Genomic DNA, 22,131 nt, shown 5'->3' with positions numbered 1-22,131 from the left:
TCTCGGGAGCGCGCATTAGTGCGAAGTCTGCGAGTTTCAAGAAACAAACCCGCTATTCGCAATTCGCACTTAATTGGTTTGAGCCCAAAATTTGCGTTTTGTGCATTGTGAGGCAAATACCAACAACCCCGCTGCCCTTCCCCAAACACACACAAAAATATAAAACACTACGTTAAGCATCAGCAAAGATGTGAACTTCTTAAAACTACAGCCATGGCCAAAAGTTTTGAGAGTAACAAGTATTGGTTTTCACAGTTTGCTGCTTAAGGAGTCTATTTACTAAGCAGTGTTAGGAGATAGAGTAAAAAGTGATAAGAAAGTGATAAGGTGCCAGCCAATCAGCTCCCAACTGTCATCTCACAGGCTGTGTTTGAAAAATGACAGTTGGGAGCTGATTGGCTGGCACCTTATCACTTTTCACTCTGTCTCCTAACACTGCTTAGTAAATAGACCCCTCAGTGTTTTTAGACCATTATGTCAGATGTTACTACGGTATACTGAAGCAAAATTACAAGCATTTCATAAGTATCAAAGGCTTTTATTGATAATTACATGATGTTTATGCAAAGTTTGCAGTGCTGACCCTTCTTTTTCAAGACCTCTGCAATTCGCCCTGGCATGCTGTCACTCAACCTTGCCATAAGGCAAAAGTGATAACTAAGTGGCTCGGGGAACAAAACATAGAAATTTTGGGTCCATGGCCAGGAAACTCCCCAGACCTTAATCCTATTGAGAACTTGTGGTCAATCCTCAAGAGGCAGGTATACAAACCTACAAATTCTGACAAACTCCAAGCATTGATTAGGCAAGAATGGGCGGCCATCAGTCAGTATGTGGCCCAGAAGGTGAGTGACAGCATGCCAGGGCGCATCGCAGAGGTCTTGAAAAAAAAGGGTCAACATTGCAAATATTGACTCTTTGCATAAACTTAATGTAATTGTCAATAAAAGCAGCAAACTTTGTAAAAACCAATACTTGTGTCATTCTCAAAACTTTTGGCCATGGCTGTACAAATATATATTTAAGCATATTTTAAAGGTTTATTTATTGAACCCTTCAACGTTAACCATGTCTTATCCAACAACATATGACAAAGTACTTTCAATATAAGGTCCGTATTGAATTTGAAGTGAAAAGCCGGAATCAGCGGAAAAGTTTAGCCGATGAAGTCATTTCACCAGGCGGAAAAATATCGCCGTATTCAATTTGAAAGACTTTCCGCCTAGGCGGAAAGTCAATGCAATGTAATAGGCGGAAAAGGTTCGCCTATGAATAGCAGCCGGAAAAAAGTGCAGAATTGGGGTTTTGGGGTGCAATGTTGGGGGACAAAGTTAAAAACTAGCGAACTAGACTCTGGGGGGGAGGGGTCCCCAAGAATGCCCCATGTTTTTTTTTTTATTGCAGGGGCTTGGATTTTTCACGATTTTTTAACTTAACTTTAGCAAATTTAAAATATGCTGACCTCCATTTTCAAGTACCCCAAATTTGCTGGGATAAGTTATTTTCTGCAAATAAAACCTCCTGAATACTATTCTGCACCACTTATACAAAAACGTTATTTAGCAGCTACTGAGCCCGTTTAAAAACACCAAAAAAAAAATCGTGAAAAATCCACCTTCCGCAACCCCCTGCAATGGTTAAAAAAAAAAAAAAAAAAAAAAAAAAAAAACACATGGGGCATTCCCCCCAGAGTCTAGTACACTAGTTTTTAACTTTGTCGCCTAACATTTTTTTTTTCGCCCCCAAATTCAAAGTGATTTTTTGGGGTGTTAAGTGTTATTAATATTTTTTTGACGCAGTTTACCTTTGGGGGACTGTCTGAAGGCTGCACGGGGTTTCCCGCAACGTTGCACCCTAAAACCCCAATTCTGCACTTTTTTCCGCCTGCTATTCATAGGCGAAACTTTTCCGCCTATTACATTGCATTGACTTTCCGCCTAGGCGGAAAGTCTTTCAAATTGAAAACGGCGATACTTTTCCGCCTGGCAAAATGACGTCATCGGTGAAACTTTTCCGCGGATTCCAGCTTTTCGCCTCAAATTGAATACGGGCATATGTCTTGTTTGAGAAATGCACACTTAAATAATTTGACATTATCGTTTTTTGTTGTAGTTCCATGGACACTATTTGCAAGACAGTGGGGTTATTCAGTCACGTAACTAATTTCACAAAATAAAATCACACTTGCCAACTCTCCTTCATTGTCAGAGAGACTCCCTGAAATAGCAGCAATCTCCCGGTCTCCCTGAAGAGTCTAGCAATCTCCCCGATTGCACCTTACCTCCATTATGAAGCAGTTATATTAAAAAAATAAAAAAAACGGAGGACATACAGGTTGAGTCTCCCGTCTCCAAATATTCCAAAATACGGAATTTTTTTTCACATGACTCAGATAGTGAAACCTTTGCTTTTTCATGGTTCAATGTACACACACTATTTTTATGGCACAAAATTATTAAAAATATTGTATAAAATTACTTTTAGCCTTTGTGTATAAGGTGCATATGAAACATAAATGAATATGTACAGTACACAAACTTTGTTTGAGCCACAAAATTATTGAAACTATTGTATAAAATGACCCGCAGGCTGTGTGTATATGCCACACTTGCCAACTCTCCCTGATTGTCAGGGAGACTCCCTGAAATAGTAGCAATCTCCCTGAAGAGTCTAACAATCTCCCTGATTGCACCTTACCTCCCCTTATGAAGCGATCATATATAAAAAAATACAGAGATATATATACAGTCAAATAGGATAATTAGTATAATTTCCCTGCATTGGTTATAAGGCACAATGATCCCTATGGCTACATGCATTTTCTGATATGCATCAGTGTGGTTTCATCAATAAGTTGATCTTAGTAACAGCTTTCGGGCTCGTTTACATGTGGATAGAAGTCACGTTTATGACACGCCTCTCAGATGTAGCAATACACGCCCACTTTACCGATGCACTCATAGGTGCTGCTTTCACAATCTCCCTGAAATGCTTTTTCAAAAGTAGGCAAGTATGCGTATAGGGTGTATATAAATCGGAAATGCAGTCTTTGTTTAGATTTGGGTCCCATTCCCAAAATATTTAATTACGGTGTGCAATTATTCCAAAATATGTAATATCCCGATATCCAAAATACCCCTGGTCCCAAGCATTTTGGATATGGGAGACTCAGCCTGTATATACAATCAAATGGGATAATTAGTATCATTTCCCTGCATTGGTTATAAGGCACAATGATCCCTATGGCTACATGCATTTTCTGAAAAGTATTAGCTCTTACTAACAGCTTTTGGGCTTGTTTACATTTGGATGTAAGTCCACTTTATGACACGCCTCTCAGATGTACACGCCCACTGTAACACGCGCTCATAGGTGCTGCTTTCACAATCTCCTTGAAATGCTTTTTCAAAAGTAGGTAAGTAGAAATAAAATAGCACTTATTCGTGTAGGAACATGTCCCTTTCTAGTATTAACGTGTATGCACATCACTAGTTATTTGATATATGTGAAGGACAGGCCCTTATCAACATGATTGCATTTGGTTGTCATACACATAGCTTAATATTTCACATTGCCATTTTGTACCGTAATCTTCTTGCCCAATGGAGACACCTCCTATTTGTCGATGAAGTGAATGGTCTTCGAGTTTGCGCAAAATCTCTTCTTGTATTTCATCTGGCCCAGATTCCCGCTTGCGGCTGACAAAGTGCGCATAAAGCTCGGTTTGCGTTATCAAGAAGTTTAACTTTCGCTGCTGCCTCTTAGCCTGGATTCGTACCAAACGAAAGTTACGGTTGTTAGAGTAAAACTACTGAGATATGCGATTGGCAGAAGTAAATTGTGTGCAGTCTGATCAAAACAAATGATTACAGTGGAATAGTTTCAGGAGTTACTGAATAGTATCTAGTCTGGGACTGCAAATATAACTCCACTATATTATTACATTTTCCTTTATTTAAATTTCATACATGACCTGACAGCACAATACACATCTGGATGGTTATGTGATGTGTCAACATGATGTCCTGGCATGGAATGTGCCAGTTATCCTGACAATGTCAACAGGAAACAACAGAGACTCATGTGAGACTCATGACTGTAAAATATCTTTACAATATGGGAAATGCTGGTAGCAGTGTTTGTTCTTTGTGACCAGTGTACACTACATGAATAGTAATACTGCGCCTTCTTACCTCTCTCATTTCCTCATCCAGCTTGCGCTGCTCTAAGGCCTCTTTCTCTGCCCGTTTACGATGCTCTTTCTCCACCTTGTCATACTTCTTCCAGTACAGGGACATTTCCTTGGTCAGCCTGCGTGCTCGTGGAAGAGTTTCCTTGCAGTTCTTCTGTGCTTGGATAGCAGCTCTGCGCACCTCCCGCATGCATTGATGAGCCAGCTGCATGAAGGGGATGGAGGAAAACATTTTTTTAAAAAGGAAGAAACAAAAAGAAAGAAAACCTAAGAGATGCATACATGAGAGATACATACATGCATAATCTTTCCAGTACTGGGTAAGGTACCCTGCGACCCCCAGAGCAGCTGAACTCTTTGTGGCATGGATCCAACAAGGTGCTGGAAACAATAGAGTTTATGGTCCATGGTGACACTCAGCATCACACACACCATCTCCTCCTGGATGTCTCACTGTTTTCTCAAACTTAATATGTCCAAGACTGAGCTAATTATCTTCCATGCGTGTCTCAATCCCACCCGATCTCTCGATCACCATCAACAACACCACCATCTCCTCTGTCCACCAAGTTCGTTGCTGGATGTTACCTTTGATTTTGCTCTCTCATTCACTTCCTACTCCTGCTGGTTCCATCTCAAGATTGCCGCCAGAATTCACTCCTTCCTCTCACTACAGCTACCAAAACAATTATCCACACGCCCTCCTCTTTTGTCTCGACTAATACAACCTTCTTCTCTTTGGTCTTCCCCACAACTCTCCATTTCAAGCTGTTCTAGAAGCTGCTAATAGACTGATCTTTCTTTCACTATACGGTCTCTGCATCCACTACCTGCAGACGCCTCCACTGGCTCTTTAAGCCACAAGAATCCAGTTTAAAGTCCTCAGCCTAACCTACAAAGCTCTTTCACTCTCCTCTCACTTCTTCACACTAGCCTCCCGGATTCTCTAACTGATCTGGGTATCCCTCCTACATCAATAATCCATTGCATCTCCACAAAACCCTCCCAGCCCTTCACTTTTAGTATGTGAGCTCTTGTGAGCAGGACCTTCCCTCTTCCTGTTCCATCCCTTCCCTTCGGCTCACTAGCTCAGCCAATAGGTATATGCTATAATTACACCTACACCAGTAATTATGTCAATATGTTATGCTCTTACTTTGATCTCCCTGTTTTACATCTTTACACGGCGCTGTAAAGATTTGAGGAGCCTAAAAATAAATACTATTAATAATAATGGCCAGCAGCAATACTCAGGTAATGAGCTGTGGCATTTAAGCAATGCTTGGTCCGTGCCTAATGTGCCAAGAAATAATTCCCCACACCATTACACCACCATCACCAGCCTTAACAGTTTACATAAGCCAGAATAGATCCGTGTTGTTTACAGTTGTTATATAAAAGATTGACAATAAAAGGATGGTCGACATGCAATAGGTCAACGGGAACAAAAGGTTGACAGGTACAAAAGGTCGTCTGGCAAAAAGTCAACAGCTTCAAATGATCGACACGAAAATGGTTGATTTTTTTTTTTGTAATTTAGCCTTAAATCCTAACCCTTTTCCTAGTGCCCTAATCCTCCCCCTGGAGCCATACCCTAACCCTCCCCCTGGTGCCATACCCTAACCCTCCCCCTGGTGCCATACCCTAACCCTCCCCTAGTGCCTAAACCTAACCTAACCCTCTTCTTAGTGCCTAACCCTAACTGTCCGCTGGCAGACTAACCCTGACCCACCCCTAAGTGCCGACTCCGAACCTTAAAGTGTTGACTATTTGAACTGGTCGACCTTTTAACCCTGTCGACCATCTGGTGTCCACTTACTATCTATCATCGGGATACCTTGTTTATACCAAATTCTGATCCTATGCCCGGGTGTTGACAGAAGTGGAACCCTGCTACTGTAACCCATTCACTGCAAGGTTTGATGTGCTATGCAATGAGAGATGCTCTTCTGCTCAATTGTAACACATAATTTCAGTTAATGACACCTTACTGTCTAGCAATTCTCCTCTGTGTTTTGAACCACAGAACTGTCCATCACTGGACTGGATGTTTTTGTTTTTTTGCACACATTGCTCTGTAAACTCTAAAGACTGAGGTATGTGAAAATCCAAGCAGTTTCTAAAATACCAAAACAATCTAGTTTGGCACCAGCAAAAAATTTCATGGTCAAAGTTATTTTAGATAGGAAAAAAAATTCTACTGTTTGGTCTGAACAATTTAACCTCTTGACCATGTCTACATGCTTTTATGCAATGGGTGGCTGCCACATTGTTGTCTAATTAGAGGTCTACATCAACGAGCAGGTACACAGGTTTACCTAATATATATGGTGAGTAATGCTATGAAGCAGCGACTATATTGACTTCTACTGTATCTGATCTGCAAAACATGATTAATTAGTCCCGCTTATAGGTGAACAAGTTTTGTTGACAGCTTAAAACCTATGTAAATTAACTAGATCTAATTTACTAATGGTATCTAGTATTTAAACCTTACTGTATGTGTATTTATTTTTTATTGAAATATTACTCACCTTTTTGCTGTTTGTTAATAGTAAGTTGTGGGCTGAAACTTTTTGCTTGTAGGCCTGGAAAAAAAATGAGTTCATTATTTGCAACATTACCATTAAAAATTTAAATAAGTTGAACCAGTATTTATATGACAAAACTAAATCTATATAAATGCAACACTTAAAAGGTTTTACACAAGAGGGCAACCCCTTTTCAAAAGTAAATGGCTTTTTCATACATGAGCCCACCATGTTCACCTTCATCCCCAAGTGTGGAACTTCCAGCTCACAATATTGTATTGTACAAGACAGTTATGACCCATTGGTGATGCAAAAGCATAATGCCCTTGGTGAGGCCACACAGATAAACAATGGGCATCTGTACACAGAAGGAAAGCAAAGAAAGTGATGGTGATTCTATATGGGTAAACATTCCTAAAATCAAGGCCCTCCCGAGATTCCCCTTTCCTCATAGCCGTAATCACTGGCTGAAGAAATGGTTAAATTCATCCTTCAGAAGGGATTTTTTGAGCATCTTTAAAACCAAAACAGTTTAGAAAATAATGATCCACTCGGGCACCAGAAAGATTAGAAAAATGAATCTAATGATCTGGGACAGGACAGATCCAGCAGGGCTTCAATGGTCATATGAAAAGTTATGCTGCCTGAATCAAAAATGCCAAATTGCATCCATCTACATGGCAAGTCTTACCTTGCACCCCATATAGGTACCATGCCGGCATTACTGTAACCGGCCTATATGTGCTGGACATCTGCAGCAATTGAATTCCTTCCCCCCCATGTCTCAGCCATCCCGATAGTCACTGCTCTCCCTGAGACCATCTAGGAAAAGAGCAATTTGGACCAATGAAGAATCGGGATAGCCAAGACTGCGGTTCTAAAACGATTTCCAAGACTTTTACTCCGTTCTGGACTAGGGTTCTTTCTATTGTTAACTCCCTATCTGAACACCAATTAACTTTGGACCCTTGGTCTTTCCTCCTCTCTCGCCCCTTCCCAGCTAGGAGCTCACACTCTAACAAATTGTTTTCCAATATCCTTGCAGCGGATAAGTCCCTGATAGCTCGGAAATGGAAAACCCCTACTACTCTTGCAAGTTTGGCCCTGAAAAATTATGTCTGGGACATCGCAAGCATGGAAAGTATTACCCACTATTTACATGACACCTCACAAGTTTAACCTCATTTGGGCTCTTTGGTTTCACAGAGAGGGCCAATTCCGTTTTCGCCCCTCTGGGTCAGTTCTCACCATTTGACTATAGTGACCTTGCTCTAGTCCTCTCGCAGCCACCACTGGGTCCTCCACGATGGATTCAACTCCTCCTGCTTTTGTAAGCTTTACTCACCTTTATAGGTTTCTTCAGCTCTTGGTCTCTTTCCTATCTTAGACTTTTGCTTTTTATTAAATACTACTCTAGGTCTGCGATGTACCTGTGCCCTCCCCCCCTTTTTTTTCTTTTTTTTTCTCCCTTCCCCTTTGCCTACCTTATTGTTTTGAAATACTATTATAATTTTTTTTTATTGGATGTAATCTGCAGCTGCAAAAAAAAAACAACTTCCAGTAAACCATTCTGTAGGTGCTGTCCGTTTACGAAACTAAATTTTCTGCTCTCACAGAGTAGGAGTAATAATGAACTTACAGCAGAGGAGGAGTCATATTAAACTGCCAGGAAGTTCTGAAACCGGTGATGTACCACAAGAAGAGTCCTTTCAAAGTAGGATGCTTATCGTAGGAAACTATTGCAAGAGGTACTGACTTGGGAGCTGGTCATGAAGTAAATAGGATTTTTGGTAAATTTACTGTTGAATCCTTTTCTCTTAAGCAGGCTGGGGAACACTGGACAATGGGATGGTAGGTTGGGGTTGGAGCTGTTACGTTGAGGGTGGACTGGTCCACCAAGAGAGCCGTTGTGGACGGTGACCAAAGGCCATGGAGCCAAAAAAGCCAGTCCACAGCACCTCAGCCCAGGAGACTTGCATCCGTGATCACAATGAGCCAATCAGGAGACACCAAGGAACGGACCTGGAGGAGAAGAACAGAGACCATCCACTAATGATGAGTGCTATCAGGCGGCACGAGGAACCGAGACAAGGGGGATGCCGAGAAACCCTTCCAAGTTTGGAGAATTACCCCTGGGAACTCCCGAGTAGAACCTGGTCCACTTAATGGTCACTAAGTAGAGACCATCATGCTTAACAACCAAATGTTTTACAAAGTCGATGGACGAGGCACCGGCCGAACAGTGGTGGCCAAGTTCTGTAGGGTCTCTGCATTGTCTGCCGCAAAAAAAGAAAAACTGCTGGATAGAGGTGTGGAAGGCCACCTCCAGAAGTTAAGGCGCAAACAAGGAAGACCTCACAAGAGACGGGATACCACACTGATCCGAAAGTACATGAAACAAGCGACCTAGGAAGGTCCGCAACTGTGAAGCCAAAGTATCCTTCGCAAATAAAACCTTAGAAGAGGGACGAATTGTGATACCTGCTGTGCACAATAAGCAAACACACAGAGCAGGGGCTCCACCGAACAGTAGGGCATGGAGTCGATTGCCCACTGAGAAAGGACGACCTGCCCAAAACGGAACCTGAAGTTTACCACACAAAGCTTGCCGCAAATTTTCTGCCAAGTCAGCAGAGAATCCCAAGGCAAATCACTGTGAGGCCCCGCGACGAATTGGTCAGCAGAAGTGACCATAGCTCACGCCACCCATGTCGATGCTCGCCAAGGCCAGGTAACAACCCCAGAACCTATTAAAACAGACCGGAGACAACCCTCCAATGTTTGGCTATCAGATCCCTAAAAGACGCTGAGCCCTGCACAGGAAGGGGCATGTGGTGATCTAAACCGCTACCGCAGCGACAACCGTGGGAGGTGTTCCACTCGGATACCCAAACCGTTGGAAGCAAATATGCGAGGAAAGGAGACCTCTTAAGCCGGCGTCTCCTATGCCTCCCTGATGAGCCGAAGAGATTTGCAGAAGGCAACATAATGACTTTGTATCACCAACACTTGTATCAGACCCATAGCCACCGCTGGGGAATCCATAACTAACTGCCTATATTGCTTATATAGCTTATAGCTGCGCACAGCAGCAATAAGCCGAAAGAGATAGTAGGCCCTCGCCACACGTGACAACGCAAAGCTTCGCAAGCTCCTTCGCATGCAAAATGTCTAATGAAGCCCTGGGCCACCAGCTACCAAGACCACCCTCCACCTGCGCCTCACATAGCAGAGGATATCCTGAGAAAAGCGTGCCAAATTAATAAATGGTCATTGACACTGATGTGATTTGTACACATAACCATCTGATCTGGAGTCAAACACAACCATTGTGCCACGGGGTCTCGTGTAGGAACGGTCTTAAATGTGGACGCCGCACACTGCAAAGCATGGAGCCAGAGCACAACATACCGTGGCTTAGAACTTAACCCTATAGAGGGAAAAGAGGTTTCCCTGTGAAGCGCAATCAGCACCACCAGGGCACACATGGTAGGTCCCCCCCAGTGCATGCAGCACCCCAGATGCCTGCGTGCCACCGGACCCTATACACACAAGACCCCCCGAGGGCAACTGCCCGGTACCCTATGTATGAGAGCAAGTATTGCTAAAATCCCAGCATACAAACTCCATACAGGTACGGCTGTAGGAGGAAATTAACCCACGTCCGCCATGTGGCGGTGCCACAACGCTAACCATTACACCATATGCGCTGCCCCTAGTATAACAAAAGACTGCATGTGTGATTAACTATAAAGCAGGCAACGGTGAAACAGCGAGATAGAGCCTACGTATACATAGATAGCCAACACAGAAGCAGCTAATACAAGTACAAGTAGAGAGTACGTCGTCTTCCAGGAGCTACAGGGGAGAAGATTCCTGTGACATGCAGTAAAAACCAGCAGTCTTTGCAGGGGGATGACACTCTGTGGACTTGCTGATGGAAGAGTTGGCATTCTGTGCTGCTGCAGTTTTGGAAGCTCCACCCCCTCCTACTCCATGCTCTGCAGACCTGAAGTACTTCCCATGGTTAGGGAAAACTCCAGTCCAGCCCTGTTGATAGGCAGTGTGTCAGTGCGCGCACCCCTTCTTGTATGGGAGGAGAGCCGCCGCAACACGCCCATTTTCAAAATGGAGGCTGCCATCCAGGACCACACCCTCTAAAAAGGGCGACCGTGCTGGTCTCCAGGCCATCTCACCAGAAACCGGTGTTCTGTATGGTATCTCTGCGAAGCGCGTACCCCTTCCTGCCGGCACGCTGACAAATGTAGCTGCCGCACTCAGACTGCTACAAGCAGCTAACAGCGAAATAAGAAAAAACTAAGAAATATTACAAACAGAGAAAAATCTAATGCTACAACAAAGGGCTGCATAGCAGCACTCCAAAATGTGCCCTACTCTTAAGGTGCTTGGGATGTTGCTGTATTGGTACTATTGATTCATCTACCAGTGATTTCTAAATAGTGCAGACAATTTCTTCTTATAGAAAGGAGCTTGGGCAGGCAGCATCCTGCGTGTCCCACTGGAAGATTTACCAATGCAAAAGATGTAGGAAATTAGGAAAGAATAAAAAAGCACATGGAAGGAAGTTTTCACTACAGATGGCAGCTATGATTACGCATGGAGGTCTGCTGCGAAAATATGCTAATGAATGTAATCGCAAAGCCATCGCACAGCCAGAATAGAGACGCCCAGTACCGCTGTCTTACATCCGTAATACCTTGCAGTCCTGCGTATACATTGGTAACATCGGCCCCTCACACAGAATTACAGCAGGTCTGACCTTACTCAGAAAATGAGAGATATGGTAAGAACTTCCCTTTGTCATCTCACTTTCTTCGAAGTCCATAGGGTCCACAGGGAGACCTTAAAGTTTAGGTAATGGCATGGACAGCCGGGCACCACGCAGTTAATTTTCCTCTCCCAGGATGCACCGGGGCTCTCCCTGTACCCCGCGCCCCCAGGCCAGAGGCACCACAGTTCGCAACAAGTCAAAGGCCAGAGGATGATAAAATAGAGAGAAGAAAGTCTGGAACACAAGAAATCACATTCTCACATAGGAGACGGAAAACAGATGACCAAAGCAAAGCCCATCTGAAGCCAGGTGCGTCAGGGTGGGTGCCCTGTGGACTTCAAAGAGAGAGATAACAAAAGGTAAGTTCTTACCATCTCTCATTTTCTTCTTCAGGGTCCATAGGCTCCACAGGGAGTCCTTGGGGATGTCAAACAGCCAAATCCCAAGGAGCCACAGGAGGGACAAAGGGAGGCTGAATCCGAAGGACACCCTGGAGGAAGGTCCGGATATCAGGTAGAGGAGCAATTTTCCTCTGAAACCATACGGACAGACCAGAGACGTGCACCTTCCGCGAGGCTAAACAGAGACCAAGATCCAAGCCCGCTTGAAGGCCAAGACTCTGGAAATCCGAAAAGTCCGGGGATCACAACCTCTGGGACGACACCATTGGAAGCAGGTATGCCACACCCTGTGGTAATCCCCGGCAGAGGCTGGTTTCCACACTCTGATCATAGTATCCACAACAAAGCTAGAAAAACCCTTAAAGCTTAGGAGGGATGTCTCAAGAGCCACGCCATCAAAGACAGACGACCCAGTTCCGGGTAAAGGCAAGGACCCTGAGACAACAGCAACGGAGTGTCGATGGAGAGACTCCGAAAGATCTGAGTACCAGTGCCGTCTGGGCCATGCTGGAGCCACCAGCAGGATTGTGCCTCCTTCTTGTTTGAACTTCCAAATTACTCGAGGAAGCAGGGAGAACGGAGGTAACAGGTACACAAACTGGAAGGTCCACTGTACCGACAGAGCGTCCACCAGGATCTCCTCAGCATCTTTTGTTCTGGACCCGTACACTGGCAGCTTGTGATTGTGTCGGGAGGCCATGAGGTCCACGTCTGGAAGGCCCCACCTGTCCACTAGGAGCTGAAAGACCTCTTAGTGAAGAGACCATTCCCCTGGATGCACGTCGTGACGGCTGAGAAAGTCCACTTCCCAATTGAGAACTCATGGAATGAACTTTGCTGAAATGGCTGGGAGATGACCTTCCGCTCATGTCAGAATGCGTGACACTTCTGTCATTGCCGCCTGACTTAGAGTTCCACCTTGATGATTAATGTAAGCCACAGTCGTGGCATTGTGTGACTGAACTTGCACAGGCTTTCCGTGAAGTAGGAGTCTGGCTTGCTGTAGGGCCCTGAAGACCGCCCGAAGTTCCAATATGTTGATTGGTAGAGCAGACTACTCTGCTGTCCACCTCCCCTGAAATGAGTGTGGACATGTCACTGCGCCCCAACCCCGGACATTGGCGTCCGTCAGGAGGACCCATTCCGGAATCCAAAAGGGGCAACTCCTTGGTGAGGTGACACGTCTGCAGCCACCAGGCAAGAGACAGATGAACCTCCAAAGAGAGCACCATCGTTTGTGCTTTTATCCGATGGGGTAATCAGTTCCACCTGGAGAGTATAAATTTCTGCAGAGGCCTGGAATGAAACTGGGCATATTTCACCATGTTGAATATGAATACCAAGGACAGTCGAAACCCCCTGATGCCGTAGATGTGCTGCCACGACAGCCATAACTTTGGTAAACACCTGAGGGGCTGTTAAGAGACCAAACGGCAGAGCCTGAAACTGGAAATATTGTTGCTGTATAGCAAAACGGAGGAAACGCTGGCGAGATAAAGCAATAGGAATATTCAGGTATGCATCCTGAATATCCAGCGATACCATAAAATCCCCCGGTTCCACAGCCAGTATAATTGAGCAGAGGATTTCCATCCAGAACAGAGGTACCCTGAGGAATCTGTTCAGGGACTTGAGATTGAGGATAGGCCGATATGATCCTTTCGGTTTCTGGTACCAGAAAGAGATTGTAGTAATAACTGGTCCTCTCTGTGGAAGGGGTACTGGGATGACAACTCCTGATTGAAGCAAGGATTGTATGTCTTTCTTGTTTTTTAATGCCTTATCTTTGTCTGACAGAGGGCTTGTGGGAGGGCTTCTGCGGAAGGCAAGGGCGTACCCGTGAGACCACTTCTCAACCCAAGTGTCTGTGGTGGTCTGACACCAGCACTGGGCGAACTGAAGAAGTCGGCCTCCCACCTTGGGATCCCCCAAGGGGTGGCCTGTCCAGTCAGGCTGAAGACTTGTCATCGGACTTGGTCGCCAGACGTCTGGTACTCCAGGCCTGCTTCTAGGGCTTGGTAATCTTTTTGAGGGTTGACTGTCTAGGAAAGTGCTGACCCTTAGGCTTACCTTGGGGACAAAAAGGACGAGGGCCGGGATCCTTGAGAAGTTGATGATAAAGGCAGACACGCCGATTTCGTCGCTGCCAACGTATCTACAATCTTGTCCAGGTCAGGACCAAACAAGATCTTACCATTATAAAGGTAGACACTGTAATCCTTTCTTAGAGTCCACGTCCGCTCTCTAAGAGCGCAGCCATAAGGAACAGCGAGCTGAAACCGCAGCAGCCGAAATCCTGGAGGATAACAGGGTGACGTAAAAAGCAGCCTCATTGATATATGTAGCCGAATCACGGAGGTTACCCACCAGAGCCACCTGATCTGTGGTAGCATCTGACAGAAAAGACTCATGTAGGGAGTCTGCCCAGAACTCCATAGCCTTGGCCACCCAGGTGATAGCCATAGCTGGCCTGGCGACTGCCCCTAAAAGAGAATACATTGACTTTAAACACACCTCCACCTTCCTATCCGTGGTATCCTTTAAGGATTAAATGGATGGCATAGGCAGATTAGCACTTTTGATTAAGCGCGTCACATGAGAGTCCACCGCAAGAGGTCATTTAGTGCAATGTTCCTTAGGAAAAGGATAGGCATAAGCCTGGCGTCTTTGAGGCTGAAATTGCTTCCCATGCAATTTCCACGCCACTCCCATGTGCTCCACTAGCTGATCAGATAAAGGAAATATTGCAGAAGTAGTCTTTATTTCCTTGAACAGCGCATGTTTGGACCAGGGAGCTGGCGGTTCGTCCTTCTCTATATCTAGGGCCGAACAGACAGCACGTATCAGAGCTAGAATGTTGATTTTTGACTCAGATGACTCCTCACGCTGAGAGGGCTCAGAAAAAGAAAAGGTATAGTTATATTGGTCTGACAGAAAGAGTAGAAATACAGACAGCGCTAGCATAAAGTCACATACAATGCAGAAATGACACCTGCACAATGGCACTACAACTCAACTACCCAGACTAGGTGTCTGGTAGGTTACAGCGCTACATACGCCGACCAGGAGGAGAGGTATGTAGGGGGACCCAGGCTCCGCATTCCCTGAGAGATATGCGACTTTGCCAGGAGAAAATGGCCGCCAGAGACCTCAGAAGGGGCGTTCCTGTGGGAGGAGTGCTGCTGAAGCTCAGCCAGAACGCAGTGGAAAGGCGCGCTGTGCAGACGGGAGGAGCCGTCTGTAAACAGGGAAGGCTGCCTCCCCTGGCCGGCGTTTAACCCATGGGACGCTGGAAGCGCAATTTGCATTGAGCATTGCGCCCCAGCACTTGTCCCCAGGCAGGTCTTAAGTGGAAGCGCAGGTTTCTCAGGCCTGGCTACACTGCCGTCATCCCCTTGAGATCTGGGGGAAATGGACTGCAACACACGGATCACCACAATCGGTGATCTGCGACTTACCTTGGCATCCCCGTGAATCCAGCTGCAGTCCTGGAAGTCCCACGGGGTCTGGCTAGGACAGACCCTAGGCACCCGCCGTGATCCCCGGATCAGTACCGGCGTCTCGGCACTGGCAGGTTGATGGAGCGGCAGTGCGGACGTCTCACTGGACTGTCCGTTTAGTAGGAATATATTCTGAAAACCTTCAGGGGCTGTTAAAACAGCCCCACTGCGCTACAGTGACCTGACTCCGGCCGGGCACCAAATGAAACTGAGGTGCCTTTGGCCCGGGGCGGCAGGGTATAGGGAGAGGCCCGGTGCATCCTGGGAGAAAAAAATTAACTGCGCGGTGCACTGATGTCCATGCCATTACCTAAACCCCAAGGTCTCACCACCCACAAAACGCTAATCTCCCGTCACTAACTCTGCGATGGCTTTCTGTGTGAGTGATCGCAGAGCGATCGCAATGCAAACTCACGCACTGCGATGCATACGCAGTATCGACCGAACTGCCTATGCTGTTGGGACCCGTGATGAACCAGGCCCAGAGTTTGGATCTTGTTTAAAGGGACTGCATGCAGCTTGATACTGGGGAACAGATGTACTTAGTGAGGAGTTCAGACATTTTGTTAGTGGTTATTTAAAATCACTATGGATAATGGCTGAAAGAGTGGTTCCTCTGCCCCTTAAATGGAATTAAAAGTGCATTGGAAATAGTGGCAGGGCAAGGACAAATGCATAGTTTTAGGAAATAACCCTCCTCACCTAATTCCAAGGGAAAGTTTAGATCTTCCAGCGGTTACTGAGTAATGTTACAATGATAACCATGACTGTTATATACTGTACATATTCCACGTTATAACCAGTTTGGAAATCAAAGCTGGTTCAGGAACATAACAAAATGTCCAATACCCATTTCAGCGCACGTCGGCTGTCCCTGAATAATAGAGCTGCCAGATGTGACATTTAAAAATCTCACATTGTGTTAAGGGGTTAATCCGGTTTGTATTTACACTAAACGCCATGAGGTCACCCCGTTCCTCTGTTGTGAAAGTCAGTGCATTATAATTTGCCCAGTTTAACATTTTTCACATCCATGAAATTACTGCTGCAATCAAAGAGCCAAACAGGGACAACTAATCTAGTCTGATCCCTACTCCCAGATCACTCGTCTGATCCCTTTCATATTGGGGTCTATGGTGCTAACAATCATGGAATGATTTCCTGGGATACAGCAGAAGCAATGAAGTAGTCAATGTGCACATTACATTATTGACCTGCAGAGTCTTGTCTGTTCCCAGCCTATTCTCCATAAACAGTACATAGAATAATGCACAGGGCAGCTCACGTCATTACCTTTGGCAACTCTTTCTTCACAATAGTTAGCCACACTTTCCTGCGGCGGGCATTTAGTTGCTCCAGTGTCATGTGCTTCTTCTTGCCTATTGGGGTTGAGGCATCTTGGGAGAATTTTGCATACACTTTGGCATGGTGATGTCGATGTGGTAACTCATCGTCAGACAGATCCTCTTCCCGCCTCCTTTTCTTCTTCACTTTTTTAAACTTGGCTTTAGAAAGGGAGAAAAAAAAACTCAAATAAATATTTATCAAGAGATTATAATAAAGCTGAATTGCAGACTAAATTTAAAGAAAAACCACAGCAATGACAAGGAGTCGCTGACTAGTATGATGAAAGTAACGAGATGTTATTAGGTTCAATGTCAAACATAAAACAGAAACAAAAAGAAGCACACTAATATGATAAGAACAAAATAAACTATTTCTGATATTGTAAGTTACAGTTATCAATTGCAGTACTTACAGGTCAATAATATTTATATACATATGTAAAATAATAATGCAACACACATACATATATATATATATAACATCAAAATAGAATACAAATTAGATGTTTGTAATTGTGCAAATCCATAGAGGGCACAGTGGAGAGGAGCAGCATGGGATAGAGAGGCGACAGGTTGCTTGGGCACTTTAAATACTGGCACACAGTTCAGATATAACTTTCAGACTACTTTCTATTGAAAAAATAAGACTTATGGTAAGACATACCTTTGTTAAACTCTTTCTTCGAGGTCCATGGGGTCCACAGCCAATACGTTGGAGTATGATTCCCGGTCACCCAACAGTTAATACAAAGGAGCTCTCTGCTGCCAGGATGCACCGGGTCCCTCCTCATATACCCCACCCCCTGCCTCGGGTAGCCAATTCGTTACCAAGCTCAACAGGCAGAGACAAAACAAAGGGTAAGAAAGAAGAAACCCATATTCATGAGTCCAGACTCTCAAGAAAAGAAATTTTCCGGAAACCCCCCCGGAACTACAGGTGCGCCTGGGTGGGTGTCCTGTGGACTCCATGGACCTCGAAGAAAAAAAAAAAAAGTTAACAAAAAGGTATGTCATACCATAACTCTTATTTTATTCTTCGGGGTCCATGGGGTCCACAGCCAATACGTTGGGGATATCACAAAGCACTAACCCTACGGGCGGGGACACTCCTGACTCACGGAAGAGAGGAGAATCCTACGTCCAAAGGAGGCATCCTGAGAGGCAAAAGTGTCAAAGGAATAAAATTTGACAAAGGTATGGATGGAAGGACCATGTGGCTGCCCTGCATAATTGCTCAGCAGAAGCACCCCGACGGGACACCTACGATGGACCTACCGCCCTAGTAGAATGTGCCGTTACTGAATCCGGCACCCGCATGCCAGCCTGTGTATAAGCCAATGAAATTGCCATGCGAATACACCTGGCCAGCCACGCTTATGACAACCATAAAGCACAAAGAGTGAATCAGACTTCCTCCATTTGCTCGTGCGTTTCACAAATTCTCAATGCACGGACCACATCCAGGGAAGCCTCTCCTGTCGAGAGACTAGTGCCCTGAAACGCTGGAACTACTAGTTCTTCATTAATATGAAATTTTGACACCACTTTCTGAAGGTTACCCTCCCTAGTACGTAGTACTGCTCTATCTTGATGAAACACCAAGAACGGCTCACGGAAGGAAAGTGCAGCTAAATCCGACACTCTGCGTGCAGATGCCATAGCAAGAAGAAATATTGTCTTTGCTGTTAGCCACTTGATGTCTTTTGAATTTAAAGGCTCGAACGGAGGAGCCTGTAAAACCCTCAGAACTAGTGTCAAATCCCACGGAACAACCGGGGGAATGAAGGGAGGCTGAATCCTTAACACCCCCTGAAAAAAGGCCTTTATATCTGGTCTCAGAGCAATTTTTTGTTGTTGGAACCAGACTCAAAGAGCAGACACCTGTACTCTCAAAGAGGCCAGGCGGAGCCCTTTTTCCAGACCGCTTTGAAGAAAATCAAGCACCCTGGAGAGCAGAAATTTCTCTGTGTCACACCTTTTCAGTTCACACCAGTGAAAGAAAGTATGGCAAATTCTAGAGTATATACGAGCTGAGGATGGTTTCTGTGCCTTCAGCATTGTCCGTATAACAGACTCAGAAAACCCCTTCTTCCTCAAGACGGAGGCCTCAAGAACCATGCCGTCAAAGATAGCCGATGAAGATTCGGGTACCAGCAGAGACCCTGTAGCAACAGATCCCGTCTCAATGGCAGAGGCCATGGAGTGCCTATGGAGAGAGACTGTAGATCTGTGAACCAGTGCCGTCTCGGCCATGCCGAAGCTATTAGTATCACGGTACTGCCCTCTTGATTGATCTTTCTGACGACTCTGGGAAGAAGAGCAAACGGGGGGAACAGATATACCAGCTTGTAACGCCACTTTACTGTTCGTGCGTCTACAAACTCGGCTTTCGGATCTCTGGTCCAGGATCCGTACCTGGGAACCTTGTTGTTCATTCTTGACGCCATAAGATCTATTTCTGGTAGACCCCACCTGTCTACGAGGTTCCGAAAAACCTGTGGATGTAGGGCCCACTCTCCTGCATTTATCTCCTGCCGACTGAGAAAGTCGGCCTCCCAATTCAGGACCCCCGGAATGAACACGGTAGATATCGTGGGAAAAAGACTCTCTGCCCACACCAGGATTTTTGATACCTCTGCCAAGGCAGCCCGACTCCTTGTGCCCCCTTGATAATTTAGGTAGGCGGCAAATGCGGTGCGATTGTCTGACTGTATCTGCACCGGCCTGTCCTTTAGGATTTCCTGAGCCTGCACTAAAGCTTTGAATATAGCTCTTAGTTCCAGGATGTTTATCGGTAGCCGGCTTTCCGCCACTGACCACTTTCCTTGGAAAGTGTGTGACCCAGTCATCGCCCCCCAACCCTGAAGACTGGCGTCGGTTTTGAGCAATATCCAATCCGACACCCAAAAGGGGCGACCCTGCCTGAGATGCTTTGTCTGCAAGCACCAGGACAGGGACAAACGCACCTCTGGAGAGAGACGCAGCAACTGAAACCTGATCGTGCGGTGATCCTTGTCCCAGCGAGACAGAATTAATTGCTGCAGTGGTCTGGAGTGGTATTGAGCGTATTCCACCATCCTGTAGGTGGCCACCATCGACCCCAGGACCTGCATGGCCACTAGAATGGATATCTGCCTGTTGCGGAGCAATCTGCGTATTCGCGATTGCAAGGCAAGAATCTTCTCCTCCGGCAGATATATTTTCTGTACCACGGAGTCCAATCTTGCTCCCAAGTGACAGATCTGTTGTACCGGACAGGTTGACTACTTTTTCCAGTTTATGATCCAGCCGTGACCGTACAGACAAGATACTGTCAGCCCCAAATGGTCCTGTAACTGCTGCGGGGACTGCCTTGGCATCAACTGACGGTGGATTCTACCACCTAGCACAGTCCTCTGCTGGAAAGGATATAGAAGCGCCATTCTTTTAGAAGGACGGCTTTTCTTATCCGGACAGATCCACGCTTCTTCCATAAGTTCTGATAAATGCTCAGACTTTGTGAATTCTGCCTTGACCACTTTCTGGCGCTTGAACAGGGGTGCCTTCCTAAGCGGAGAATCCCCTTCCTCGATATTAAATACAGATTTCACAGCCCTATTCAGAAAGGGGACATCGGCTACTGGGAAATGATCATCACCCTCCTCGGAGCTAGACTCCTGAGAGTCCTGTGCCTGTTCCTCCTCAGAGGCGGCACTGGAGTACTCACCCATGTGAGAAGGTAAATGGCGCCTGGATTTAGGCTGCTTTGGTTTGACAGCCTGAGGAGGTTGAAAAACCCCCGAGGATGATGCCATAACCTTACCAGCACCAGGGTCCATCCAAGGCGGCCACATCATGGGCATAGGATGCATCTGCTGAGGAAACCCCAAACCGGTGGTACCGGGGCAGCCAGCCGCTCCGCCACCTGAGCCATAACCTGAGAAAATGATGCCCAAGGGGGCTCAGGGCCTGTAACAGGCAAACTTAATTGGTGTGGTGGCTGTCTAAAACAGTTCCCACAAAGCCCATTTTGTAGAAAGTCCTGTGGGGACAAGCCTGCCTTGCAGGCTATACAGGATATCAGCAACGGGGCTCCCGCCACCTGACCCTCAGACTCCTTAGACATGTCAACTATGCCAAGGTTCTGAGTGTATAATGTGCTGACTTTCTACTCTCAACCCACACATCTGTAGTAAGGGATAAGGGGAGAGACAGTGACTGTTTACAGGAATTACAGTTCTTTTACATAAGAAACAGTATCCACAGACAACAATCACATGTCATGCATAAACACTTCTATGAGTCATACGCATATAAGCTCACACTACCATAATCAGCGCTAAGCTTAGTAGGATAGAGCCCTGTAAAACCTGAACCAGCAGTAGGAAAGGTATACAGGGAGACTGCCCAGCGTCCTGAAGGAGCAGCGATCAGAGAGCAACTGACATACACGCTGGCTGCCTTATATAGAGTCTGGGAGGAGCAACCCACCCTGCTGCGCCAGAAGACTGAACTAGCGTGTGGATTGGGGGAGGGGCTGCCGGGGAAGTGGACCTCCCCTATGCTCCTTGGACCTGCCCGGTAAACTGACATGGCCGCAGCCACAAGCCCCGGCTTGTCAGGAACATCACATCCCGGCGGTCTAGTGTAGGCGACAGGGTGTTCTGCCCCTGACTGCAGCTGACCTCCAACCAGTCTCACCGCCGGAGGCCGTACCGCCATTGGGTCGGCGTCAGCGGCCGCCGCGACCACCCGCTTACCTGCCATCCCCTTGATCCGGATGCGGTCCAGGGCATGAGAGCCCCTGCCGAAGCCCTAGCCATGGACCTGCCAAGGCTAGTAGTGCGGTGCCGGAGGAGGTAGTTGCAGCGGATGGCCGGTGCTTCTCCCATCAGACGCGAGGCTGCTTCCAGGACAGCTCAGACCACCCGCCTAGATGGAGAGTAAAACTCTCCTGCAGTCCCACAGTATGTGGTGTACACACCAAACAGGAAGAACTGGCTACCTGAGGCAGGGGGTGGGGTATATGAGGAGGGACCCGATGCATCCTGGGAGCAGAGAGCTCGTTTGTATTAAGTGTTTGGTGACCGGGAATCATACCCCAACGTATTGGCTGTGGACCCCCATGGACCCAGAGGAAGAAATCAGATTTTTGTACTTAAAGTCAAATCCTTTTCTCTGAATCCAAGGGACACTGGACCAAGGGGTGTTGCTTGAGTGTCCAAAGGAGCTGGCACTTAATTAGATTAGTTGAACTTTAAGGGAGTAGCTCCTCCCCTCTGCAACCCATGGTTTTCAGTACAACTTCAAAAGTAGCCCTAAACCAAGGGTAAACCACCTAGTGTAACTTACAGATCAACCACAACCCACTCAAAAACAAAGAACTGAGC

At 46.2% G+C, this 22,131-nt stretch overlaps 1 protein-coding gene across 3 annotated transcripts in view; it reads right to left on the bottom strand.

Moving 5' to 3' along the window:
- Positions 1-22,131, bottom strand: part of LOC148505583 (chromatin-remodeling ATPase INO80-like) — a 192,723-nt gene that overhangs the window by 90,214 nt on the left and 80,378 nt on the right. For all 3 annotated transcript variants that reach the window (XM_088448045.1, XM_088448044.1, XM_088448042.1), the window contains 4 exons: positions 16,710-16,921; positions 6,727-6,780; positions 4,194-4,397; positions 3,586-3,766 (listed from right to left, as the gene is read on the bottom strand). In XM_088448045.1, the coding sequence (XP_088304171.1) occupies positions 3,586-3,766; positions 4,194-4,397; positions 6,727-6,780; positions 16,710-16,921 (651 nt within the window). The remainder of the gene's footprint in view (positions 1-3,585; positions 3,767-4,193; positions 4,398-6,726; positions 6,781-16,709; positions 16,922-22,131) is intronic.

Source organism: Taudactylus pleione, unplaced genomic scaffold (genome assembly GCF_031769625.1).
Source record: "Taudactylus pleione unplaced genomic scaffold, aTauple2 ptg000448l, whole genome shotgun sequence".
Lineage (NCBI taxonomy): Eukaryota > Metazoa > Chordata > Amphibia > Anura > Myobatrachidae > Taudactylus > Taudactylus pleione.
The sequence above is the reverse complement of the archived record's forward strand: the minus strand, read 5'-3'. Positions and strand labels throughout refer to the sequence as shown.